This window comes from Colletes latitarsis, chromosome 1, assembly GCF_051014445.1.
Source record: "Colletes latitarsis isolate SP2378_abdomen chromosome 1, iyColLati1, whole genome shotgun sequence".
NCBI lineage: Eukaryota > Metazoa > Arthropoda > Insecta > Hymenoptera > Colletidae > Colletes > Colletes latitarsis.
In genome coordinates this window covers 45,488,234-45,512,982 of record NC_135134.1, presented here as the reverse complement: position 1 = coordinate 45,512,982, position 24,749 = coordinate 45,488,234, and the positions used below count along the sequence as shown (strand labels likewise).

The following is a 24,749-nucleotide window of genomic DNA, read 5'->3' as shown; positions in this document are numbered from 1 at the left end:
ATGGACCCGCAAGTTTTTCTTTCGACATTAATTCTGGTTAATTTATAATTGGATTGCTCAGGCGAATTTCTTGATATTTTTTTTAATATTTCTCGTGTGTACTTTAAAAGTATAATATCTATTATAACGAAAAGCAATTATATTTCAAACACGAAAAGCTTGTTGGCTCGTATTTATTTAGGCTCTTTTCCTCGGTTTGTTTCGCGGAATAGGATTGTACGTTTTGTGATTCTCTTTTAAACCCATATATTAATACGAAATGTAAAGTACACGACTTCGCATTAACACTCTCGTAAACCTAGACACACCTGTTTCCGTAGGACAAATAATTATCGTAATTTCCTACTTGTAAATTTTACTATTTATTTACATTTCTGTTTAATATCGATGAAGCCGTTAGACAGAAATAGCGTTTCCTGTAAGGTAAACAAAGCATACATTTTGTAGACCCTAGAGACTATGTCTGATGTGTCTAATGGATAACAGCTAGCGATGGGATCAAAACATTTATGATGGAATTTGAAACCCTCGTATCTCGTTATAGACGACTAAAAACCGTTACATGGAACGTAACGATGAACCTAAATTGAAAAACAATGCTATTGCGAATAGTAAAAGAATTTTACGCCTCATTTTCTTACGTATCATATTTACTCTGAGCTGCTAAAAGTATTCCTATCAAAGCACCTTCAAGATTAGTTACATCCGCTCTTCCGTTCAAATCGACAATGAGCAGAGTAAAGACTGCTCATACTGACCCCATTAATAAAATCTGCAATTTAGCAAATAGCCTTAGGCGTAGAGTTTTTCTCAGGTTCAATGGGTTCGTTTAGACACTGCATTATCAAAGCACTGATTGAACTATAGTTGAATGTATTAGATGTAACAAATTGTACTAACTTCACTGTAGTACAGAATTAGCCACGAACCTACTGAATTGATAAATAACCTACCGATAAATTTTTGTGGAATTTGTATTTCATACGAAATTGAAATTTAACGAAGAATTGTAAAAATAATTAATAAATGTACAATGTGTGAGCAAATATTTCTTTTACATATATTTGTGTATCATAAAGTATTCTTTATTCGTTTCATATTACTATTTATTTTATTTATTTTGTTGAGAAATAATTCAGAATCGATTCCCTATATTGGCTACATTTCCCTACTATTTAATAAATAATATCAGTGTTAATAATATATAAATCACACAAAGATTCGGAAATTAATAAGAATATCAATGGTCCAAAAACAAGAACAAAAATAGTCTCGGATAAGAAGATGTTTTGCAATATATTCCATACAATCTATGTTCTATCGGTATTCATAAAACTCTCTGGTAATGAAATTAACAAATTTCTTCCCGATTAACACCTGTACAACCATCATAGCGTGCGTTGTTGCAATCATAGCACGTGCGAACGGTGCGCACGCGCTGAATATTTGAACGAGCCGCGACAAGTGTTTTGAAAATAGTGAACGAAAACGACGGTAAAAAGACCACGTTTTTAACGTTCGAGCGTAACAAAGAGTCGCTACTCTCCACCGAGAGAATTCGTTCCGATCGAGGGGCTGGTTCCACCGTACTCCTCAAACTTCAGATAAAATTAGAGACTATGTTTCGGTATGGCAGACGCGAAGTGTCTTCCTCTACTTCTTTTTAAGCCGCGCATTCGCGAGAATTCGTCTCGTTCAGACACACCGCGTTGCGACCGGGAGCACCAATTATAACTTGGTCGTTTCGCGATCCGCTCCGACTTAAAGAAGACGCTGCGCATCGAGTAAACAACGGTTTGTCGCGGGACGAAACAAACTTCCCAATTAGCTGTTCGAAAGTAACATCGAATCTAAAGAAAAAAAAAAAATCCCTATCGTCGTCGGACATCGAGGATTCGACGTTTCTTGGAGCACTTACATAGCTTCTGTACGACGCCATGATACAACTATGCTCCCCTCCTCGCTCGAAAGCGAAAGGATCCCAAGTGCAGAGGGCGAATGCCTCCGGGTCGCTTCCTCGGTTCCGGATTCACCAACCACCATCAACCACCGGCACCACCACCATCGACGACACCAAACTACCACCAGCACCGGGACACCAACACTGTACACCACCCACCTGGAGAAGAGCACCGCGTTCCGCTTCGCCCGCGCCGCGGCACCGTTCGAAACCCGAAAACGAAAAGAGTAGAGAAAGAGTAAGAGATAGATAGATAGAAACCGCGAAGGAGAAAGAGTCTCGGAGAGGTGAAGCGTGGCGAACCGATCGAGGAACGAACGGTTCGACGAAGCGTCGTCCCCGGCGGCGCGGTCTCGTAAGAGAAGAAGGAGGAAGAAGAGCGCTACGGAGGCGCTTCGTTTCGGACGAAGCTCGGACCCTGAAGAGCCGGCGACCCGCGAGGCACGTCGTATTCCCTCTCTTTCTCCGACTTCGCGTCTCTTCGCGTCTCTTTGCTGCTCTTCCCTGCGCTCCCGTTTCGACGACCGTTTGCTCTCCTCGTTTCTCTCCCATCGCGTACGCGTTTCCCTCCTCCGCCACCTCCTCCCATATATCGGCTTCTCTCGTTCATTCGCTTCGTTCAGTCGAGCCCTATTTTAAGAATAGCTTTACGTCCTCCGTTCCGCCGCGTCGGCTACTCCGGCACACCAGCTTCCGTGCCCGCCCGACTTCGACGAGGCCCCGTACGCGCGGCCTTCCGACGGGAACTTGGTCCGCGAGGACGAATCTCGCGACAAGATTTACGAGGGTGTACCATTAGGACCGTTCGAAACCGGGGCTCGCGCACAGAGGATCCTAATCGCCCCCTAACCTTAACCTGGTTAGCCCTTTGACTGCACCGCGCTCCAGGGGAGAATCACCGATACGGACTACGCGCGGTATTCGCGTATAGTAAACAGTGTTGTTTATTCCTACCTTCTATAAATCTACAATCGGTATTTCTGATCCCATAACACGTTCATTGCTAGATCAAAACCACGTAATATTCTACAAAAGTAAAATTTTAATTTTAGACCATTGTAAGCTACATAACTTACAATTTATTTCATTTATTAATCTTCTTAAAATTCGCAAATTCCATCCAAACTTATTTCCCTCGACATCTTAACTCGAGAATTAATTTTTCTAGTATTACAATGGTAAATCCTGTGATATGGCAATGAAAGTGTTAAATCGTGCCCTTATCGAATAAATAAATGGTACTCGTTTAACGCTAGAACTACTACAGCAGTCGAAATGACCCATTCATAATTTCTAATAAAAATTGTTTCAAATTTACTCAACTGAATTTTTGACAATTTACCGTAATTTTCTGTAAGAGAATGTATAAACACTTATATGCATTGCATTATACATCTCTTGTCGATGACGTCGTATCGGACGAGGCAGACGTTGAAAATTCAAAACGCAAGAGTTTATCTTGTTGCAGTTTCCGATACGATTCCTCCTTTTCCCGGACGCGGGTGTCCTTTACTACGGGTTTGTTCGAAGGTATCAAGGAACTCGTACTTCGAGAGAGCGTTTCGAAGGAAGGGAGCTTATACCTCGAAAGAATGTCTTGCGAACGAGTAGCTACGCTTTGAGACAAGGGAAATTATTCCGCGGAAGAATATTTTCAAGGGAATCGTTTCCATCGAGCACTTTGAAGGAGAACTATTGTGCCCTGAGAGGATTTTGAACGAGGAGAATTATTCTTAGAAGTATCGGGCAAACTCGAACGCGATTACTCCTCTAATAGGTTTCAAGGGTAGATGGGGGCTTTTACTTAGGACGATGTAAATTTTCCAAGGATACGATGAAAAATTGCACGGCATTAAATTGCCTCGAGTTGCTTAATGTAATGCGTCGGGCTTCAACAAGATATTCGATTAAAGAGAATAATAAAGTTCGGGAAAGAGATTTTTACTTTGTATTTTAAATTTTATGAAACATTTTCATTAATCGAGTGGGAGAGATAAGGAAAAACGTTATTATCTTATTATCGTGTAGTTTCCAACGAGATTTCCTGCTCTTACGTTTAACTTTTTTCAGGACATGCTTGAGAAGCTATTTCGAAACTAAAACGCAAAGAAATGGGTTTGAGTACCGTGTTCAAAAATTAAATTTGCAAGATTAACAGAGCGATGTTCACCCTAACCAATGAATATGCCTCATAAAATAAAATTTCCTCAATCAAAAATCAAGTTTATAATTAAATTATAGATCTCAATATAGATTCTATTTTCTCCTATGCGTATTTCCATACTATATGCGTATAAATTTGAGAATGATATTATAATCGATCTGTAGAACAAATGGTATGGAAAAGGAAGACAGATGAGAGAGGAGATCAATAATAACGTTAACGAAATAAAGAGTGATCATTGCACAGTCAAAGTGTAAATTCGATATATTATGCTATTCCATATTACGAGCGCTATGAGCCTAATATGGAAAATGAGGACTTCAGTAAAGAAAGTAAACATTCCCTAAATCACTATTAATTTTAAATTCGACCGTTACCAGTCAAAAGAGCACTATAAATTCATAATATTTAAGTTTTTATAAAAGTTCTGCAAGCAAGTGAGATATGTGTATAAAAAAAAAAGTATTTCATGTCAAGGCAACTGACCCTACCATTCAATTTTCTCTTGCACGCTAATGGGTTTTTAGTCGTATAGTACGTAAATAAATGACAAAAACGGACTTTGATTGCGACGACCTCGTAGAAGAGTATAATATTCGGGCCGCGAGCGTCGGATGCGACGGTCTCAGAATTCTCCGGAGGACGCCGCGGAGGAATCCGAGAGGCGGGGACAAACTACTGGCAAAACTGGCGTCTTTGTCCAGGAAATGAGGCCAGTGTTGCCACGGGTACCGTTTCTGGCGACTGGATTCTCTGGACGATCCCTTTGTGCGAGCCCGCGGAACTCCTCGAAAACGGAAACTCCTCCCGAGGAATCGACGGGAGAAGGAAGACCACGAATGGGGGCTCGCTCGTGGTAGGTTCGGTTGGACGGAAAAGGAGAACGGTCCGGAAAAAGGCGAAATAAAGAGGGCGAAACGACCATTGTTTTTCTAGGAACAACCCCTGTCTTACTCCTACGGAAGTCATGGGGGGGGGGGGGGGGGGGCGAAAGCGAATTAAAGTGACGCGAATTGTTTTGCTCCGAAACGAAGGACATTTCCTGTCCACGAGGAGGATACGAAGTAACGTCGAATGGATTTCGAACCGGCAAGCTAATTACAGGGAAGTTCGAGGTCCCCTCGACGTAAAATTGAATCGCTCGTCCGCGACGAAGTTGCCCCTCGAGGTAAGAGGTGACCAAGTATCGGAGTCATTATTATAATCGATGCATAAACCGATTCGTATCGAAATCCGAAGGAGCTACGATTATTAGAGCACTTCGAGTAACAAGGAAACGGAGACGTCTTGCGTCTTTAAGAAATCTTTGTGGAAGCTGTTGAATTATTCCTTCCGATTTAAGGGTTCCCTCGCGCTGATCACGAATGGGAATCTGATTGAGTCTGTTTTCGATCGAGGACTTCTTTCTTCGATGCAATTTCGTATTTATGAAATGTGAACGTCGACGGTAAATTTGTCGCGATGAAAAGGACCAAAGAAAACTTATTATTTGATAATAATCTTTTTTTGAAACTCACTTGAACTTTTCCTGAATATCGTAGTTCGTATATAAAATAATAATTCCTCGTAAATTAGTAATAAATTCGATCGTGAAAAATACATAAAAATAATGACCCTGCGAGGTTCAACGAACCTAAAATTAAAATTCATAGTAATCGTACATCGGTTTTCGTGCTGCCAACTTTCGAGGAACGTTAGAACGAAAGCCAGAAGCGAGAATCTCTGCTTTGATAAACCAGACACTATAGAAACGAGCCGAAATTACAGACAAAAATATAGAATAGATCATTAAACTGAATATTCAGAACCACTTTCGTATCATTTACAACATTCAGAATCAAATAAGATTGCAGCGTGATTGACAACATAAACTACTAATGTCAGAAAATATCGTAATAATAAATACCATTAATAGCACTGTGTCAAAATAAATGTTGAATTTAAAAATTCTATCTACTCAAGAACAAATGGAACTTTGATGATTTTACATTTAATCGAAACACTATCAATTTTTGAATTACTGTAATCTCGTGAAAAGAAGCCGTACAATAATCTTCCTGGGATTATTTTAAAGATTCAACTCTCTACTTTCCTCGAAGATCCATTTAACCTAACTATATGTAATCAAAGCTCCACAAGATTCACTTTATTTTACATTTAATAAAAATTCCTCCGACTTCCTCGTTTTATTTCAGTAAATAAACAATAACTTTGTCATAGAAAATGAGGCAAAATTGCGAAAAACACGTCTGTCAACAGAGAAAGATCCCGAAGTCGGCGCCGTGACAATGCGTAAATATATTATTTATTAATGTTGTGCCAAAGAGTGAAAAGGAAATTTAAGAGCGTTTCTGTATATATTAAAATCTTTATTTATAGAATTCCTTTCGCGACAACCTAATAGAACTACAACCGAAGTACTGAAAACAGTTTTCGTCTTCAGTATCTTTACCGACTACGATGGTTAAATGATACTCAGTCATCTTACTCGAATACAGAGAGCGCTACAAATCCACTGATTTCTCCCCAGGTCGGTACTTCAGTTTATGAGATACAAACAGAGGCAAAGTATGCAAGTAAAAGTTACGTTTACTGTATTTTTTCGGCTCATTTCTCTGGGGCTTTAGTGTCCCATTATCATTTCGGTGTCACTCATAATGTTACCAACAGGCTATAGAAAGCGATCATAGCGCTTATTATGGCATGAAATGAAATTACAGGAATTCTTTTCATTTTTAACGGAATGAAAACGATACGTTCCAAAGTGATCGATCAATTAACGGACACGATTGAAAATTTAGTCGTCAGAAGTCAAATCCAATTGTTGATTCAGAATGAAATTAAACTATAACGCGGTCAACTATAAGAATTAAAACAACATAAATGTGGCGAGAGTTACGATTTGATGAACGATCGAAGATATTGATCGATTTGGATCTGATGAAGAAACTATATTTATACGAAACTACACGAGGAAGATCGCAGCCATTAGCTCATATTATTTGCTATGTAATTAATTATAAAATAATTATATTATACAGTAACAAGCAATAAAATTAATTACATGCCAAATAATAATCTCCAGGTCTCACCGCGTGGAGGTTGCTGCGAATGGAGACCCCCCTAGCCTCACCCCAACCACCCAACCTTTGGCGAGGAATCCTAACTAACAGACTTGGATATTTTCTCTTAAGAGGAAAGCTATCTAAATTCCAAACACAAAGGAAGAATTTACTGAAGAATTGTCTGACCAATAAAAGAACAGACCAATAAAAACTAACAAAATCGCGATACATGTGAGACAGTCCACCACATGTTTTCTGAAAACGAAATACGAATGAATGTGCAACAGCACATATGAAACCAGACTATTAAAATACGAATATTTCGATAGTGCCTCACAAGACACTGAGAAAGGAAGTAGGAAAGTGCAACAGCACGTATGAACCTTGCTTATTAGAATACCAACGTGCACCTTAATAATAATTGTTCCTACTTAATCGTACGTTTTTATTTTTGTAATACTTATTACGATACCCCAATACTCGCATATTTATCTTACAATCTATATACATTTGTACTTAATTCTAACGCAACGCAATCTGCAGAAACATGAAGGACGAGAAGATATTTTCTTCTTGGCATCTTCGTTAATCCTACGATGTTTTGCTAAAACATACACTCATATACAATAGATAGAACTCACATAAAATAAAGAAATACGAGAAGATATTTTCTGTTTCTTGTCTTTTTTGATCCCACGATGTTTTCCTGAAACATAAAATCAGATAATAAATAACTGTATAAAATAGTTACTTCCCTAAGAACGATTAAGTTTGAGTCCCATATCTGATAGTAGCTTTGACCATTAATTATTTCAAATTCATATTAAATCTTCTCCTTTATCATTTCATATTCCATTCATCTGTGCTTCTATACTCTGTAAGAAGAACTTACTCAAAGGATTAGTAAGCTGAAATAAAAATGTATTAGTGGACACAATAAAATAATTACGTACTAGTACAATTGATATTATAAAATTAATATTTGAATCAGATTTTCCACGAGCAAAAGTTGATGTTACAAAATTTGAAAACATAAATATTACGTAATCGAAATTTAATGAAAAATTAAGTTTATTTCAGTGTTAAGATAAATACCGAATAAATTTCATTCCTGATATAATAAGACGTATGTATTGTAATAATTATATTTTACTGTATCGAAAACTAAATTAGGTTCATAGAAAAACACCAATAACGAACACAGCCGTCGATTCTACACGGAAATTATCTCCCAATATGAAATATCGAACTGCAACTTGCATACCCTTTTGATGCAAGCATTTTATTTTACTATTATTTTATTATTGAAACAATGATCGCGGACAAACTTTAATCCATGCAAAGGATTCCGAATATTTATAAAAAATCCACTATTTATAAATAAATATTACGGTTGAATTAAATCTACGATCAATTTAATCATAATCATAATCATCATCATCATCACAAATTTGTGACAAAAATGTATTCGTTAAAACTACAGATTTTTACGCGTTACGAAAAACGCAACATTTCGTCTATATACAACAATCTTTTCGAGCAGTATTTCCATTGACAAATATACAACAAAAAAAAAGATATACTTCACATAATTAAACGTCCACTCATAAATTCAGAAAACAACCCGTGAGTGGACCATTGTTTCATCCGCAACTCTAATTTATAAAATACAAAAATATACGCGAGTGGTGCTTATTGTTCGAAAAATGAACCACGCAGGGCTTGCTTTATTAATTATATCGCGTGCACCCATGTTCAATAATACGCAACACTAATTTAGATAATAACGTTGAGCCTTCTGAGGCTTTGCAAAACAGCAGCGTCTTCGCGATGATCCTGAAGCAGTGACCAGCATCAAATTTTGGGCAGTGAATCGCAACTCTAATAAAAACACGATAAATCAAGATCGCAACGCTAATTTATAATAGAAAAATTCCAAACGCGATTTCTAACAATAAAAGCAACCGCGAATGATGATTATTCGCAACGCTACCCTGAAAAGCAAACGCGAAAAATAGTAATTCGCAACGCTAAAAGCAAACCGATCAGTTCATTCGCAACACTATTCTTGAATAACAATAAAAGCAATCGCGTATTGAATTCGCGACACTACCCTGGAAAGGAAACGCGAAAAATAGAAAGTCGCAACTCTATAAGCAAACGCGATTATTGTATATTCGCAACTCTATCTTTAATGGAAATATATTTATACTTCGCAACGCTAATGTAAATCGCGTTGCCCAAAAATGCTGGATCGGGTACTGGCGTCTTCGGTTGTAGCTACAAACATACATGCATAAAATAAACTAACTACTTCAAGCTACTTCAAACTATAATAAAGTGGCACATATGGGGATGAAGTTAGACGTTATAAATATCGCAACACTACGGGGCAATCAACGCGATTAATCAACAATCGCAACGCTAATTTATAACAGAAAAATTCCAAACGCGATTTTCAACAATAAAAGCAATTGCGAATGGTAATTATTCGCAACGCTACCCTGAAAAGCAAACGCGAAAAATAGCATTACGCAACTCTAATTGCAATCGCGTTTATTAGTAATTCGCAACGCTATTTTAAAGCAAACTCCCGGTTCCTAAGTTTGCATAAAAGAAACGCGAATCGTGTTTATAAGCAACACTAATATATCAACGCGATAAATATTTATTCGCAACTCTACGAGCAAACGCGAATATTGTATATTATTCGCAACTCTAACTTTAATCAGGGGTTAATGGTACATGTGAATGCACATGTACTGGCCACAAAATAAACTAACTACTTCTAATACTACAATTGGGGAAGAATTTTGGCATTGAAAGAATCGCAACGCTAAGTAAAATATCGCACGATGAATCAGGATCGCAACACTAATTTATAATATGAAAATTGCAAACGCGGTTGATGTCCATTATATGCAGGAAAGAGTAAAAAAGCAACGCGAATGGTGATTGTTCGCAACGCTACCCTGAAAAGCAAACGCGAAAAATCGTAATTCGCAACTCTACGGGCAATCGCGTTTATCAATCGTTCGCAACGCTATTTTTAAAGCAAACTCCCGGTACCTAGGTTTGCATAAAAACAATCGCGAGAGGTAATTATTCGCAACACTACCCTGAAAAGTAAACGCGAAAAGTAGGAATTCGCAACTCTAAAGTCAACGCGATTATCGTATGTTCGCAACTCTATGAATATATAATGAAAAAAGTTATTAACACATTGACTACCACGTTTAAATGAATTATATGTTATTTTATAATTATTGTGAAAATACTAGAGTTCGTTTAAAGTATTATAAAAGAATTAATATAAGTTTGAAATGGCAGTAAACGTGTTAATATTCATATTTAAACCGCGAGTTGCCCTGATGGCTGGCATGTATGGTGCAATCATGTACAAAGTATATGCATACGTGAGCCAGCTGGGAAAACAAACTAACTACAACTACAGACGAGTTAAGTGACAAAGTAGTAATAGGAATGACTTTCCATCCTCATCCAAAGATGAAGATGAAAAGCCATTTGTTGCAGCCCACTCTTGAAACAATTTGTTAGGGCCTCTTCAGCTCGTATAGAGCCTTTTCTTTCTTCGGCGGTCCTGCCGAAGCCTGAAACTTACTTAAGACTGGGCTCGAGATTTTGTGCAATACGTAGTCTTCCAACAATATACGAATTGTTGGTCGAGCATACGTGGTGAATCTCGAGCGGGACGAGCGTTTCGAAAGGGACCTAATCGCGACCGCGAGCCCGAGAGAGCGACTTTAAGAGTCGCGCGATTCGAGGAGTCGAAATTAAAGCCGAAACGAACAGCATACACCGTTTGAATCAGCAAGATTTCTACCCTCGAAATCGTAACTACAGGAACAGAACTGCCACGCGAAAACGCGCCTACCCGAATTGCTAATGTGGACAGTCCTGCCCTGACCCTACCTACTTAAATTAAACACACACGCCAGAAAGTTACCTACCTACCTAACCCTATATTTAAAAAAATGCAAAACTCAGTCTCTCAAACAAACACTCCACGGTTCTCATTCTCAATGTCCGGGCGCGACCTAAACTAGAGAGGACTCCCCGGGGTTCCTCCGACACCCGGACATAACACTCCATTCATACTCTAAATGTACGTACCATTTCCTGAAATCGACTGACAAAGACTAGTGACCATTGCGTATTTATATTATAGATAATATTTTAGTATAATATAAAATCTTTATATAATTTAATACAATACAAAGTCATTGATCAAGTATGTTGTATTTATTACTTTATTGTATGAATTACTAGAACTATCGTGTATGGAATTGAATATATAAACAGCAAAATCAATAATTAATTTAATAAATTGGTAAATAAAAATTGAATGTTGCAGTTAATACAAGTATAGAGAATTGTAATGAATTGTTTAAACGACGTACTTCCACAACCTAACCACAACACACACATGTGGGCAGTACGTCGTGCACGATGCACTAACCAATGTCAGTCGCCAACATATTATTATAAATTGTTATAAACTAAGTCATCGTGCCCGTTACCTTCGCTCATGCAAATAGCACCTGGGCTTGTGCATGAACTTGGACAACGAACACGGAAAGATTAGCCTGAAAATCCTGACTAAAAAAAGTTGTTAATTAAATATAGCTAAACGGTATTTATTATTTAATTTTTAATCAAAGTGACTCGACTTGTTATATCAAATATATCAAGAACAAAATACTTTAATATTGAAAAATATTATTATTCAAGAAAATTATTATGTTTGTAATTTAATTATGTGCAACAAAAGACTCTATTTAAGATTTTATGATAATTTACTTGAAAAATTGAAATATATTATTGAAATAAATTTAATTTAAATTATTATTTTAAAAAATCGACAATCCATGGTCGATTCTATCCTCAAAATAAATTTTTAGAAAGATGAAACTGGTGTGCAATGCATGTTTCTTTGAGCAGAAAATCGACCAGTCGCGAAATGTCTTCTTGCACATTAAATACATCATATGATGTATTAATTGAGTAAACGATCAATATGTATTAATTATGTTAATGTTATAAAAATTATTGTATAACGTTATAGTCCATTCATATAATTCATACAGAGTTAATAAAAATATTTCATAAAAATTGTTTTATATATACTTATACAAATTTTATAATGATCATATTATGTAATATTTATTTTTAACATTAAAAAACGCGAGTGCAAAGAGACCCTAGCCTGCACTAAAAGAATATGACAATTGGTGTTACTACACACGAGTATTGAAAATACCCGTGGTCACTAAACTCGTCAAAAATACTAAGTATACAACTGGTCACCCGTGTTGGTTCGGATCTTTCATCCTACAACATGATTGGGGACCAGAGGAATAAAAACCACATGCGACTCACCAATAATGAACTGCTCACTGAAAGTCATCCAAGTCATCCATCAGACAGCACGGTCCTGCTGGTCTCCAGGATCAGGTCCAGGGGCTGTAAAAAGATTGCAAGAAAACAATTAGAATCTACTGTTAAAACTACAGAGATTTTTAATTAAAAATTTCAAAGTATACATTTATACTTACGTTGTTCGTTCATGGTCCATCGCCTGATACCCCCCGGGTACTGCTGCTGGTTTTCAGACTGTAAAAAAACTGTAAGAAAACAATTAGAATTTATTGTTAAAACTACAGAGATTTTTAATCAAAAATTTCAAAGTATATACTTACATTGTTTGCTCGTGGAGCACCGCCCAATACTCCTCTTCAGTGATGCACTGACTCTAATACCGCAAACGAGTTTTAATTTCAAATGAAAAATATTATCATGTTTATTACAAGGTATTGAATTAATTTACCGCGACCGAAGAGTGAAAACGGCGAACAAATGAATCTATTCTCGCGATTAGGAAAAGAAGGAGAGCCACGATGCTCTGGAAATACTTTAAAATTTCGTAAGAAACACTGCTTCTACTATCGCGTTTGCCTGACTGCGTTGTTCGACAACTTACTCAGGGTCACTTTACCCTGGAAAACAAACTGTTGCTACGCAGTAAACACTGAGTCTATCGGCCGCCTTGCGCGCGGCCAACAAAGCTGAAAAAGAATGCTGAAAAGAAAAGTGAAATAGGATACAAGAAATACAACGAGCCTCTCCAATTGATTTATTTTTCTTTTTCCTTATTCGATGTTCATCAACAGAAATACTGCTTTATATAGAATTGCGTATACAGTTTGTCGCGACAACAATAAAATATTATCCAAGAAAATAATTACTTTAAAGTAATTATTCAATTTAGAAATGTAATATCACTAATTTTCACAGTTAACGTTATAGAAATGATTATATTTATTTTATCGAATGTTTGAATACCTCGTAATTTTTATATATATTCCGAAATTTGCAAAAATTAAAATTCGATGATTATTTATGCTTGAAGATTCCAAGTACGTAATTTCTACATTTTCTTAAAACTTGCATCGAAATATGTATGCAATTGCAATTAACAACAATTCATAAAGATAGAATTGTATACAATTAATTAAATAAATAATAGTCGCGATCTAAATACAGTTAAATATAAATCATTCCAATTTACCGTTAATGTGAAAAATAAATAAAAATATATAAATATCAATTCCCGTTTAATTTGCCACTTAATCGAAATCGATTATAAAGCAAATTAAAAAACTATTTATTATTTAATCTAATTATTAATCTCAACACTGATATATAATAATTCCAATAAATAACAACTCGATAAAAATATATAAAAAATATATAAATGTTATTTGTTATAACAATACGTGTATATTTACTAATCCTTAGACCGTTTGAAGTTGGCGCCATTTTGATGTTTCCAAGTGTAATGGCGTTGGTTGCATGTCGATAGCTTGCATCGTGTTTGAATTCCAATCAGAGGCTGCAACAGAAATAAAATACAAACTAAAATCAAATGCATTACGGTAAACATGTCTAATCATACTTAAACAATGATTAAACTTGAAATTATATGCACAAGATATGTAATTTCGTTCAGAGAGAGATATGGAATCGACGCCGGTTAGATATCGAAGAAAGCGTGCAAAACCTGATTTCGTTTTTATCACGATTCCGACACAATTCGTAGTAGAATTATATTACTATTAAATAAAGACGCCGTTGGGAAAGTAATATTGATGATTCGAAACGTTTAGATGGGATATGTAAAACGTATATACCTTATTAGTCGAGAACCTGCCAACACGTCTGATCGCGCCAATTTCCACGTTACGAATGATGGCGTCCTATTAGCAGCGACATCGCGAATTAGGCGGCAGGAGGGGGAAGATCCACTGTCGCCGGTGTTCGATATTTCTCCGAAGGAAAATAGCCTCGAGGCACGAATGTTATCGTAAATACCCGAGCTCGAGGGTGCTTCAGGTAGAAATTTCGACCGTAAAAGGTTCCAGATAAAAGTTTAAATAACAAATAATTTATTGTCACACTTTACCCCTAGTACGATGCGAAGTATCCGTTTATCGATATATCTCGATCTATCGTACAAGTCGCAAGTAATTCTATCGGCCGAAATACTTTGTAATGTAAATTATAATGTAAGATTAAGAGAATATTATCAATAAATTGACAAGGTTTTCCCGACGAAAACAAGACGAAACACAATCGGTGCTGATTCTAACCTTTCGTCTTGCAACGTAGCGTGACCGGCTTCGACAAGCTATCCTATCGTTTGTTCATGTCCTTAAACGTAAAGTACACTACGAAACTATACTTACTTCCATTGAACTGTCTAGTACACCGTGTATTATACATTGTCGACGCTATGGTGTTAATTAGGTTAAACACAAGTCACAAACGAACTGAAATACGAACTTCATAAGACGCGATTGAAAGTCACGCATGCTACAGCTGTGCCCACCAACACTAATTCAGTGTATAGTTTCTCCACTGACCGTCATACATGAAAAGAGGACGCTAAAATCACCTCCGAATTTTCAGGTCGGTATGGCAGTCAGATTGGGCCACGAAAATCCATTAGGTAAAAGGTCTACTCGTATACCTCGTCTGTGATGTAAGGTTTACTCGTAAACCTCGTCTGCGGTAGTATCCCCATTGAATGACGGATATATTCTCGTCGAATAAACGCGGAGTTATCGATAGAGGACATGTCCAAGTTTTTAGCGACTCCGACTTAGTGGCTCTTTGCGTCGATGGCGCCACGAGAGAACTACCGAACGTCCGAGAAAAAAAAAAAGAAAACCAAACGAGTTCAAAGGAAAACTAACGACTGTTTGCACTTCTCTCCGCGATTTTTGCCTGCGTATAGTATATTTTTGATGCGATATTTCGAGAATCGATGGATGAAAATACTGTGTTCCAATCTATCTGTACGTATTAAACCTTTCTCGCGTCAGTGATTCCTCAACGTCCATCCTAATCCCTGACTTTCGGTCGGGCCGAAAGCTTGTATCGAGCAACGACTGTGACAAATCGTGTCAAATCTCCCGGTGGCAGTGAAAATGAACCGTGGTCGTCCGACCGGTGTCACCGATTAATCTCAATCAGGCCGTCGAAATCGCGGAAGGCTTCGCGGTGGCGGCGCGGCGTTGCGCGTCGCTGCATCGGTTCAGTCTCCACGGATCCACCTAGAAATATTTTCGTTCCCGATATAGAATCACCGCTGTATAAATACTCGGCGAACAGGCAATAAAAATATCGGCGAGCAGCACTCGGTGCTACGAGCGCCTCGTCTCGCCGCGACGCCACGCGATCAGTTCCTATTTCATATTGGTTTCGCTTGGAACGATGATCCTTGGTCGTCGCGACGCTTCTAACCCTGCGTTTTAATCGAATCGAGAAAAAAGAAACGTTTCATTGGACGAAGGACGCGGATATTCGTTTAGTAACTTTCGTTTCGTTCGGTAAATAGACGATTCAGAAGATGAAACGTATGGAAACTTCCATCCATGAAATTAATTTTAATATCCATTGTCTACATCTTTTAAAATTAATCTAATCTTATTCCTAATACGTAAGTTTTATAGTATGAGCTATGAACAATCGGTATACAACTATTTTATACCATCTTGCACTAAGGTGGGAACAGTTGGAAATTTGTGTTTATGGAAATTAAACATAATTTGGACTATAGAGGGTTAGATCTTACATAATAATTATTACGTAAAAAAGCACATGTTACGATATTTATGGCTTATTTAGAAAAAGGGTCAATCGCTGTATGGGAGGTCAACAACATTACCCTACAAAAAGAAAGAGAAACTGGGAATAAAATACACATAATCATTATGGAAGTATAGAAACTTACGAATCACGTATTACAAAGATCACAGAATGTTTAAATATAGAAAAAGAGACAACGAAGAAGTTGATGACTTCACAAAATATGTTGGCATGTGAAACGTTTAATAACCCTGAATTTTGATAAATATCCAAATGTCAATTTTAACAAATTTTTAGTTACTTGGTATACCCTGTTATATCACATTCACGATGAGACCAAACATTGTTATTAATACAAGAGTTGTACACAATAATTCATATCTAATTACCAATAACATAGTATACATAACATATAATAAACCACGTTATTATGAAAGAGAATATGAGTGGATTGAGAAAACACATTTATATACAGCACAATTCAGGTACCATCTCTGTCATCGCAAGAATATTCGACAATTATAATATTATTCGTTGCTTCTTTCATGCATGCAAATATAAAAAATGTCGTGAACTTTTGCTTAAAATCGACCATACCTTTAAAGACTCGCGGTGTCCGTGCAGGGTAAAAGTATCAGATAAGAAACGCCTATTACCCTAAATCGTTAGTACACTGTACTGTACGAAAGTGCAAACCTGAAAATTATAAATTTTAACTCGAGATTATCAATACTAAACGCATAAGACGGAAACCACGAAAGCGTCGCGGAGAGTTTAACGCGTGACCGAGGAGGGATTGATATTTCATACGTTTTAGCCCACTTTCCCATTGGATACAAGTGTATAACGTTTGGACAAGAATAGAGCGGGTTAGTCATCTTCAGTTTCTCTGGGTAACGCCGAAAAGCTTTGGCCACAGTTTTTTGTGACGATTTCGGACGATGAGTCAACGTTTCCCTGTCGCGAACCAGAACTCCCGATCGCGTGTCTATTGTTTAATCATTACGCGTTCTATATCCTCGAATCAAATACTTTATTATCGTTACTCATAATCGAGGCTATTTATTCCCCACGAAAGCCACACGATAGAACCCAACGATTTCTTCGATACTTTAAAAATCACGAGTTCACTTCACAGAAGAAAAAATGAACCATTATCGTTTCTCCTAAAAACGAAGCGTCTCGTTCTAAGCGTAATTCGTATCGTCCGAAATAACCGATCAGAAAATAGCACGACGGTAAATCGAACGAAACGATATTGGCTAACGTTTCGCGTTTCATATAATCTTGAGCGCCGGTAAATTTACAAAATCATCCCCAACGACGACTTATACGCTGTTTTACGGGATCGCGTTTACACCCAATCTCGATTTACGTCGCTACGAATCAGGCCGAATCTCGCTGTTTATGGTCGCTAAGGTATATTCTCGGATATGTTATTGTGCTCGAAACGATGCAAGTTAATGATCGCCGACGACCTAAATTCCAGGCATCGATACCCAATAACCTCGGTGTTAACGCGTTCAAAACGCGTAAACCCGATCTGTTCTTTAAATAAATCGGTCGAAGGGGTAACTCAAAACTCCGCTACAAATTCAGCTGTCCGATCATCAGTAACAGATTTTTAGCGACCGTTCTAGGATCCACCTGTTGCCTTCTGCCTGACTCGATCGAATGGCGTAATTTTAGAACAGCAATGGGTATAACCGGATCTACGAGACGCGAATTTCGTCGAGCTCTTACTCTGCGAGTCTCGTAAAAAATTCGAAAACATAACGAAACGATTTATCCGAGTTAAAAATTTCAACTCGGAGAAAGACAAAATCGTGCGTGAAGAATATTTAGTAATGGTATATTCTGTATTCTTAAAACTCGATCGAATGGTAGATTAAGAAATAAAATAAACCTTTTGTCTCTCGTTATTAATTATGGCGATCCAAGTTGCAACGAAGTATTTATTGCTCGATAGAGTGACTTAATTTTATTGATACGTAGGCAATCGTGTAGAAGAAGAAACAAATTTACCTGTGTTACTGTCTTAGAGTAAAATTGATACAAAAATAGGATATCAAGAATATTTCCAGTCGAGTATTAATGATTCGTATTGAAATATTTCAGCATTGATTATATCCTGTGCAACGATAATCAGGCTTTTTTTCTTTCCTTCATCCTCTTTGCATGATCTAAAATTGAGATTAAATGGTCTATACTCTGTCCCTCGTTTACTAAGAAAATGTAAACTCGTCTACATGGTAGACGTGGCGAACCTTTTACTCGGAAACGTACATATAGATTCTGTTCTACATACATAGTGAGTCACGCCAGAGAGATCAGACGAATCGACGGCTTCATTGAAGATAGAACGAACGAGGATGCGAGCACAGTACGTAGAAAGTGTATACGTTTGCGAGATATTTCAAATAAAGTGCACGTTTTATTCTCATAGAGATACAGGATATCTCGCCCATGTCTCATGGCCGGAGCTATGGAGGAAGTGCCAGGAATATGAGATACCCATTTTATTTTCTGACCTAGGGAGCCTCGGAGTAACTCTAAATAAAAGAATCACACGAACAACTTAAGGGAATTTCATGAGAAATGTTCTATACAAATATAAATATCGTAAGTCGTACAGAACTTATGAAGCGTTCGCTTTTTTTAAATACAAAGTGATTTAGTAATTCGAGGCAGTATTTCTTTTGAGAAAAGTAAACCATAAACCTGTTACGTGAGTGTGTAATATAGCAATACAATTACAATTTATGTAATTTTACGAAATAATTATAGGCTGATAATATACAATTTGTAATTAAATTATAAGTCTCGATATTAATTCTATTTTGTTCTATGTGTCTATATGTCTCAACTGTAAAAATATCATTATATTTTCTCTTGTACACTAATGGGTTTTTACTCATATAATAAATAAATAAAATTTAATTCTGATTAAAATTGTTCAGAGTCTTTTCTCTGATTGTGTTAAACTATAGACTGAACCAAATGAAAGAGAAAAAACATACTTAGTACTCGGAGTCAAAATTGGGTTCCCCGAGGACCCTTTCTGAATGAAACAGAGCGTTGAGAGGGCTAGTGTGAAGTAGAAAATGGAGGCTTACCATCTCTCAAAATATCGACAGCGGTATATCGAAAACGGGGGTTCAAGTTTACCTAGAGCTGACCGATACAGCAGCTCTGTTTACAAACATTAAACTCATGATCGAGATGTCAAGATCTTTCGATACGCGGCACAGAAGAGAATTCAGTCGTAAAAGAGTGTCAGGAGGGAGATATATTTAGAAAATTGGGGCAGTATGCTTACCCAGCAACTCGACGATCATAGGTCTTTTTACGCGAACCCGAGAAACGCGAGACGCGCTTGTCCGTTTGTATCGTTAAGTTTCCTCGATCGCTGGTTGGCGCCCGCTGACAGAAAGTCAGACGCGATCTGTATCGTGACGAGATAATTATTATGACGTTAATTAACATCGTTGCGCAACCGTAATCCGCGATAGTGGCAATAACGTATTAATCTCGGGCGAACTTTCTAAACCGGAGCCAAGAAAAATGCTAATGACTCGATTCCGCCTGACATACATTACGCGCTGATACGATCTAAAGATGCTTCGGTTCTCTGAATAATTTTCTGAAACTCGCTGGGAGACTATTAAACCGCGCGGCGCCGACTGAGACGAATTTATTAAAGTGCGTTGACTTCAAACGGCTGAGGCTGAATCATTAAGTTGTTCCGTTTAAGTAAAGATCGACTTCCGGTCAAGAAGCTAACGTTTAATTGGGTTAGATTTGTATTTTATTCGTCAGAAATATGACGTCGTTTGTAATAATAAAAGGTGAAAGTTATCTACAAAATCTGTTATATTTTTATTCTGACTGGCCCAACTCTGGGAAACAATTTGAATGGGAGATTCTAGAGGCTAAAATAAGACGGAAATCAAGAATAGCAATTTGTTGATTGAGGCTTCGTTAAAAAGTTATCAACGTTTAAAGTTCCATACCGACCGGAAAACTTTTCGGCGAAAAAAAAAATATCAAATCGTTCTGGAAAAATTATTTTCGGTTGCGGGTGTCAATTGCAAGCATTTTCGGTCAATAGACATACCCCCGAAATCCTACTCAGTTTCGAGAAAAAAATTCCTTACCGAAAATATAATTTCTGGCCAGAAATGTTTGCCCGAATTTTCATGCGAATCTTTAAAACGTCATAACTTCTGAACGGATTGGACGATTTTAGTGTTTAAAAAAGCAAACTACGCGTATTTTGATGGAGAATATGTACAAATCGTAAAAATATTCGAAAAGTTGGTCCTTGACCCCGCAAAATGAGAAAAACCCCATAAAAATGGTCCAATTTTCAAACAGCTATAATTCCTACAATAGTGAATATATTTCAATGAAACTTTTTTCTGAAGTAGAGCTCATGGGTACCTACAGAAAAGTATTAGACAACTTTTCTGTAGGGCGTCAAATAAAATTATCAAAAATGAAAAACGAATTTTTAAGAAAAATCGACAAGGGGGTAGGTGCCTAAATTTTTCGGCGAAATTGAAAAGTTTCAAATCGTTCTGGAAAAATTATTTTTAGCTAGGGGGGCTAATTACAATCATTTTTGGTGAATACACATACCTCCAAAATCCTACTCACTTTCGAGAAAAAAATTCGTGTAGGTGGATTTTGTTAATAACTTTTTAACGAAGCGTCAATCAACAAGTTGGTATTCTTGTATTTCAGTTTTCTTAAGTCTTTCAATTTTTAAATGATTTTGAAATAACAATAATGTAATACAGAGTATCAATGTTTACAACCAAATATGATTTTTATATAAACGTCTGATGCAATACAACTTGCACGAAGGTCTCCTTTTCTCAGCTGAATTCTTACGATGAATCATTATTACCTAATCACGGGCTCTGTTACTTTGTAAAAATTTGTTTCTCGGATTATTTTTGTTGAAAAGTATTATATATTATTTATAATTCGATGATTATTTCTGTACTATCGAATTAATTTTTATTTTATTTTCCAGTAAAATTTCAAGCCGAAATATAAAGAATGGACAGAGTTATTACAGTTTTAAAAAGGTAGAAGTTACTTGGAACTGTGAAACTGCTTTCTTCAAAAATAAATTTTTTTAGCTCACGGAAACGATATATCAGAAACTAATAATAGACACCGTATAGTAATGCTTCCGATTCGAAATTTCAATAGTTTGAAGAAACATATGAATTGGAACATTCAAAAAGGTTTCCTCGATCACTTGATCTAAATTCTCCCGATTATTTCTTCAAAAGAAATTCTCCCATGCAAAGAAGGAAATCTGTAAAATTTTCTGTAAACATCGATAAAAGGAGCAATAATGAATCCGTTGATTCTGTTACGAGCAGAAAATTATTTATAATTCCAATTAATTGTTCGGTCCACGTTTACCAAGACTTCGTTCCTAGAGGTTTCAAACCCTTTTTCCACTCTCCCGCGTATAAATTGAAAATTTTTGGAAAAGTATGGAAACTATCATTCTGTATTTGGAAGGAATATGGTTACTGAAACTGTCGGTTACCGATGTAAGGGTTAAGGGTTAAGAGGAGGCTGTTTCCTTGGAAGAAGCTGCATCCCCTTTCCGATCTCACCCTGTAAACAAAATAGATGACACGGTCCAGTTGGTAGGATGTCTCGGGTCGTAGCCAAATATCCGGCGAAACGTGCCGGCGCGAATTGGAAACGCGGATACGAGGAAGTTTCTGCACGAGTCCGCATAGGTGTACACCCCGCTGGGCTTCGAAACTCACCGAAAGGGAGAACCGGAGGGGCGGCGAAGAGTCGACGGTGGGAAAAAGAGAGAAAGAGGCAGTTATTCTGGTCTGAGGTCTTCCGACGTGCTTTCCGATGCCTGGAATTCTCCACCAGAGGGAGCCACGTGCTCGGTACCAAGAGTGGGAGCAAGGTGATGAGGAGGACGCAGAAGAGAAGGGGCCAATCTCAAATTACTTGGTGAGCTCCGAGCTAGGCCGACCGAGCATCTTTGCCCACCATCGTCTGGCGACCTTTTATAGACACTCGACGGGAGTGGGGCGGGGTGGGTGGTCGTGGAAATTTTGTGAAAACTGAATGTTTCGGCAGAGAATGGTCCCCATGCTCCCTTTCGTACGTCCTACGGTCGGATCGATCCTCTTAAAAAAGAGAAACGACGGCTGGTGGATAGAAATTATACGTTGAGGGGACTTTCGAATTCGAGACATTTCGCGGCGTGTTGCCGTTTCGGGTAAATAAAAATGGATTATAGGATATAAATACGGGAGGAATTCACGGCGGACGGGAGTGGGATGGTATGCTAGTAGAATGAGAAGCTCCTGTTTCAGACGCCGCTAGTAGTAAGAGTAAACGAACACGCACGTACGTCGAAATTGTTACGGAAACAATGCACCGAACGAACGAAATGTTTCGATACGCGATCGTAGTCTTCTTGTTTTAAATTTTATACAGTCAAATGATATTTTTATAAGTCTGTATTGGTACTATATTGTTTCTTTTCCGAAGACTGCATTTAGATTCGTTTGTAAGATGATAGAAATAAACTTTTACTCTAAAGTTCACGACGTCGCGTCGTTTTATTTTTAAGCGTTAAACAATACGTTGGATCAAAATAAACATCGGTCATAAATAAATAAACGATCGTTTATTAATAGCGATAATGTTTTCGACGATACGAATGACGTTTCGAATTTCGCGAACGATCGGTCCGAAATAAATCGACGATCGTATATTAATAGTATATCTGTGGCGATACGAATGACATTTCAAATACGCGAACGATTCCTTCGACGATTACGGACGAGGACCCATGACGATTGCATAAATATGGGAATTTTATATTTTCGAGAATATCGGGCGTTGCGAACCTGAAGACCGCAATACCAAAGTCGATGGAAACACGACCGGCATTCTTGTTAGCCATCGTCGTGTCGTCAACAACAATGTCGAGTGTAAATACCGAAAAGCTCGAGAACGTTTCGTCGCAGCTGCGAGATCATCGAGAATTCGCGACGGATTCCAGGAATCGGATCGGTAGACTGCAATTTTTCAAGAGGAATTCTCCACACCTGTTGAGTCATCAATCTACCTCGTTTCGTTGCATTAGGAGATTACGCGTTGTTATTTATATAAAACAATTTCGTCATATCGTACTTGGGCTGCAAAAGCGACAAATCAAAAAATCCGATTTTCGAATCACAACCAAAAAACAATAGGAAAAGTTAAATCGCTGTCGATCGAAATAAAATTAATATCTTTGTAATTCGCCTCAAAGTAAAAAGACATTATCCCAATTTAAAATAATTTCCAATTGGAAAATAAATTTTAATCAAGAGAGTTAAATGCGTTAAAATGTTACGAAACAATATTAGTAACTTTAACGATACGTTAAAAATTGAAAAATAATGCTCGAACAACGTGCATAATAACTATAACATAATTTTCTCGTTTCACGATCTAGATTTAACGCCTAAGGCGTCGACGTGGAAATAAGATTTCACCCTGTATAATTATAGACTATATTCCTGTGTATCCCATACGCGATGAGTGTACGCGCAAAAATAATCACGGTCCTACAATGATTTTGGCTCCTACGCGACACCCGGATGACAATGCACAATTGTTATACGCTTATTAAAGCTTACACCTACGCTACTGTCGATGCTTGAATGAGTCAACGACTTCTCTCATCGATGGCCAATCTATGCGAAGTGATGACCCTGTAGCTTTTCAAGTACGGTATATCTAAATCGGTACGAAGAGCGACGCAGTTGTACGCCTGAATGTTAGACGAATAATTCCACGTCGAGAAGCGTGGGACGCCAGAGCTAATTCTAATTCTAATTGTCGAGTGCCCCTCGTACAATTTCGATCGTGGATCGGTTTTTGATCGTGGCCTGTACACCTGTTGAGCACCGTACCACCCCCAAAGCTTTGTCTCTCCACTTTCGCGCGCTTTAAACTGATTTTTATCACTGTTCGAACAAGTTCATCGACATTCAAAATAACATTTTTGTTCCACGTGACTGGGAAAAATCTTCGAAAGAGTTAGAAATGAATACAAAGCCTTAGACAGAATAAAATGGTATCGAATGATAATAATTTTAAGCATTTGTATGCGTTAATGCGCCTAGAAAATGTAATTGTATCTTTTTTTAACGATGAAAGGAATATAAAGATCTTCAATTTTACAGGAATTTATATCTTCATTCTAAATAATGATTGATTATCAGTCTTAAATAAACTATTTTTTTTCTAAACAAAAAATACATTGTACATAACGCTCGAATCTTGTAAAATAATTTTATTTTTCATTTTGCTTCAAGTTTGATTTATTTTACTATTT

General features: G+C 37.3%; 1 protein-coding gene and 1 long non-coding RNA gene across 2 annotated transcripts in view; one reads left to right on the top strand and one right to left on the bottom strand.

Annotated features, from left to right (window-relative positions):
- LOC143344735 (uncharacterized) overlaps window positions 1-1,954 on the bottom strand; it is a 45,836-nt gene extending 43,882 nt beyond the window's left edge. The window contains exon 1 of the mRNA XM_076771080.1: window positions 1,919-1,954. Within this exon, the coding sequence (XP_076627195.1) occupies window positions 1,919-1,939 (21 nt within the window). The 5' untranslated portion in view covers window positions 1,940-1,954. The remainder of the gene's footprint in view (window positions 1-1,918) is intronic.
- Window positions 1-24,749, top strand: part of LOC143344744 (uncharacterized) — a 462,587-nt gene that overhangs the window by 305,172 nt on the left and 132,666 nt on the right. The window lies entirely within an intron of this gene.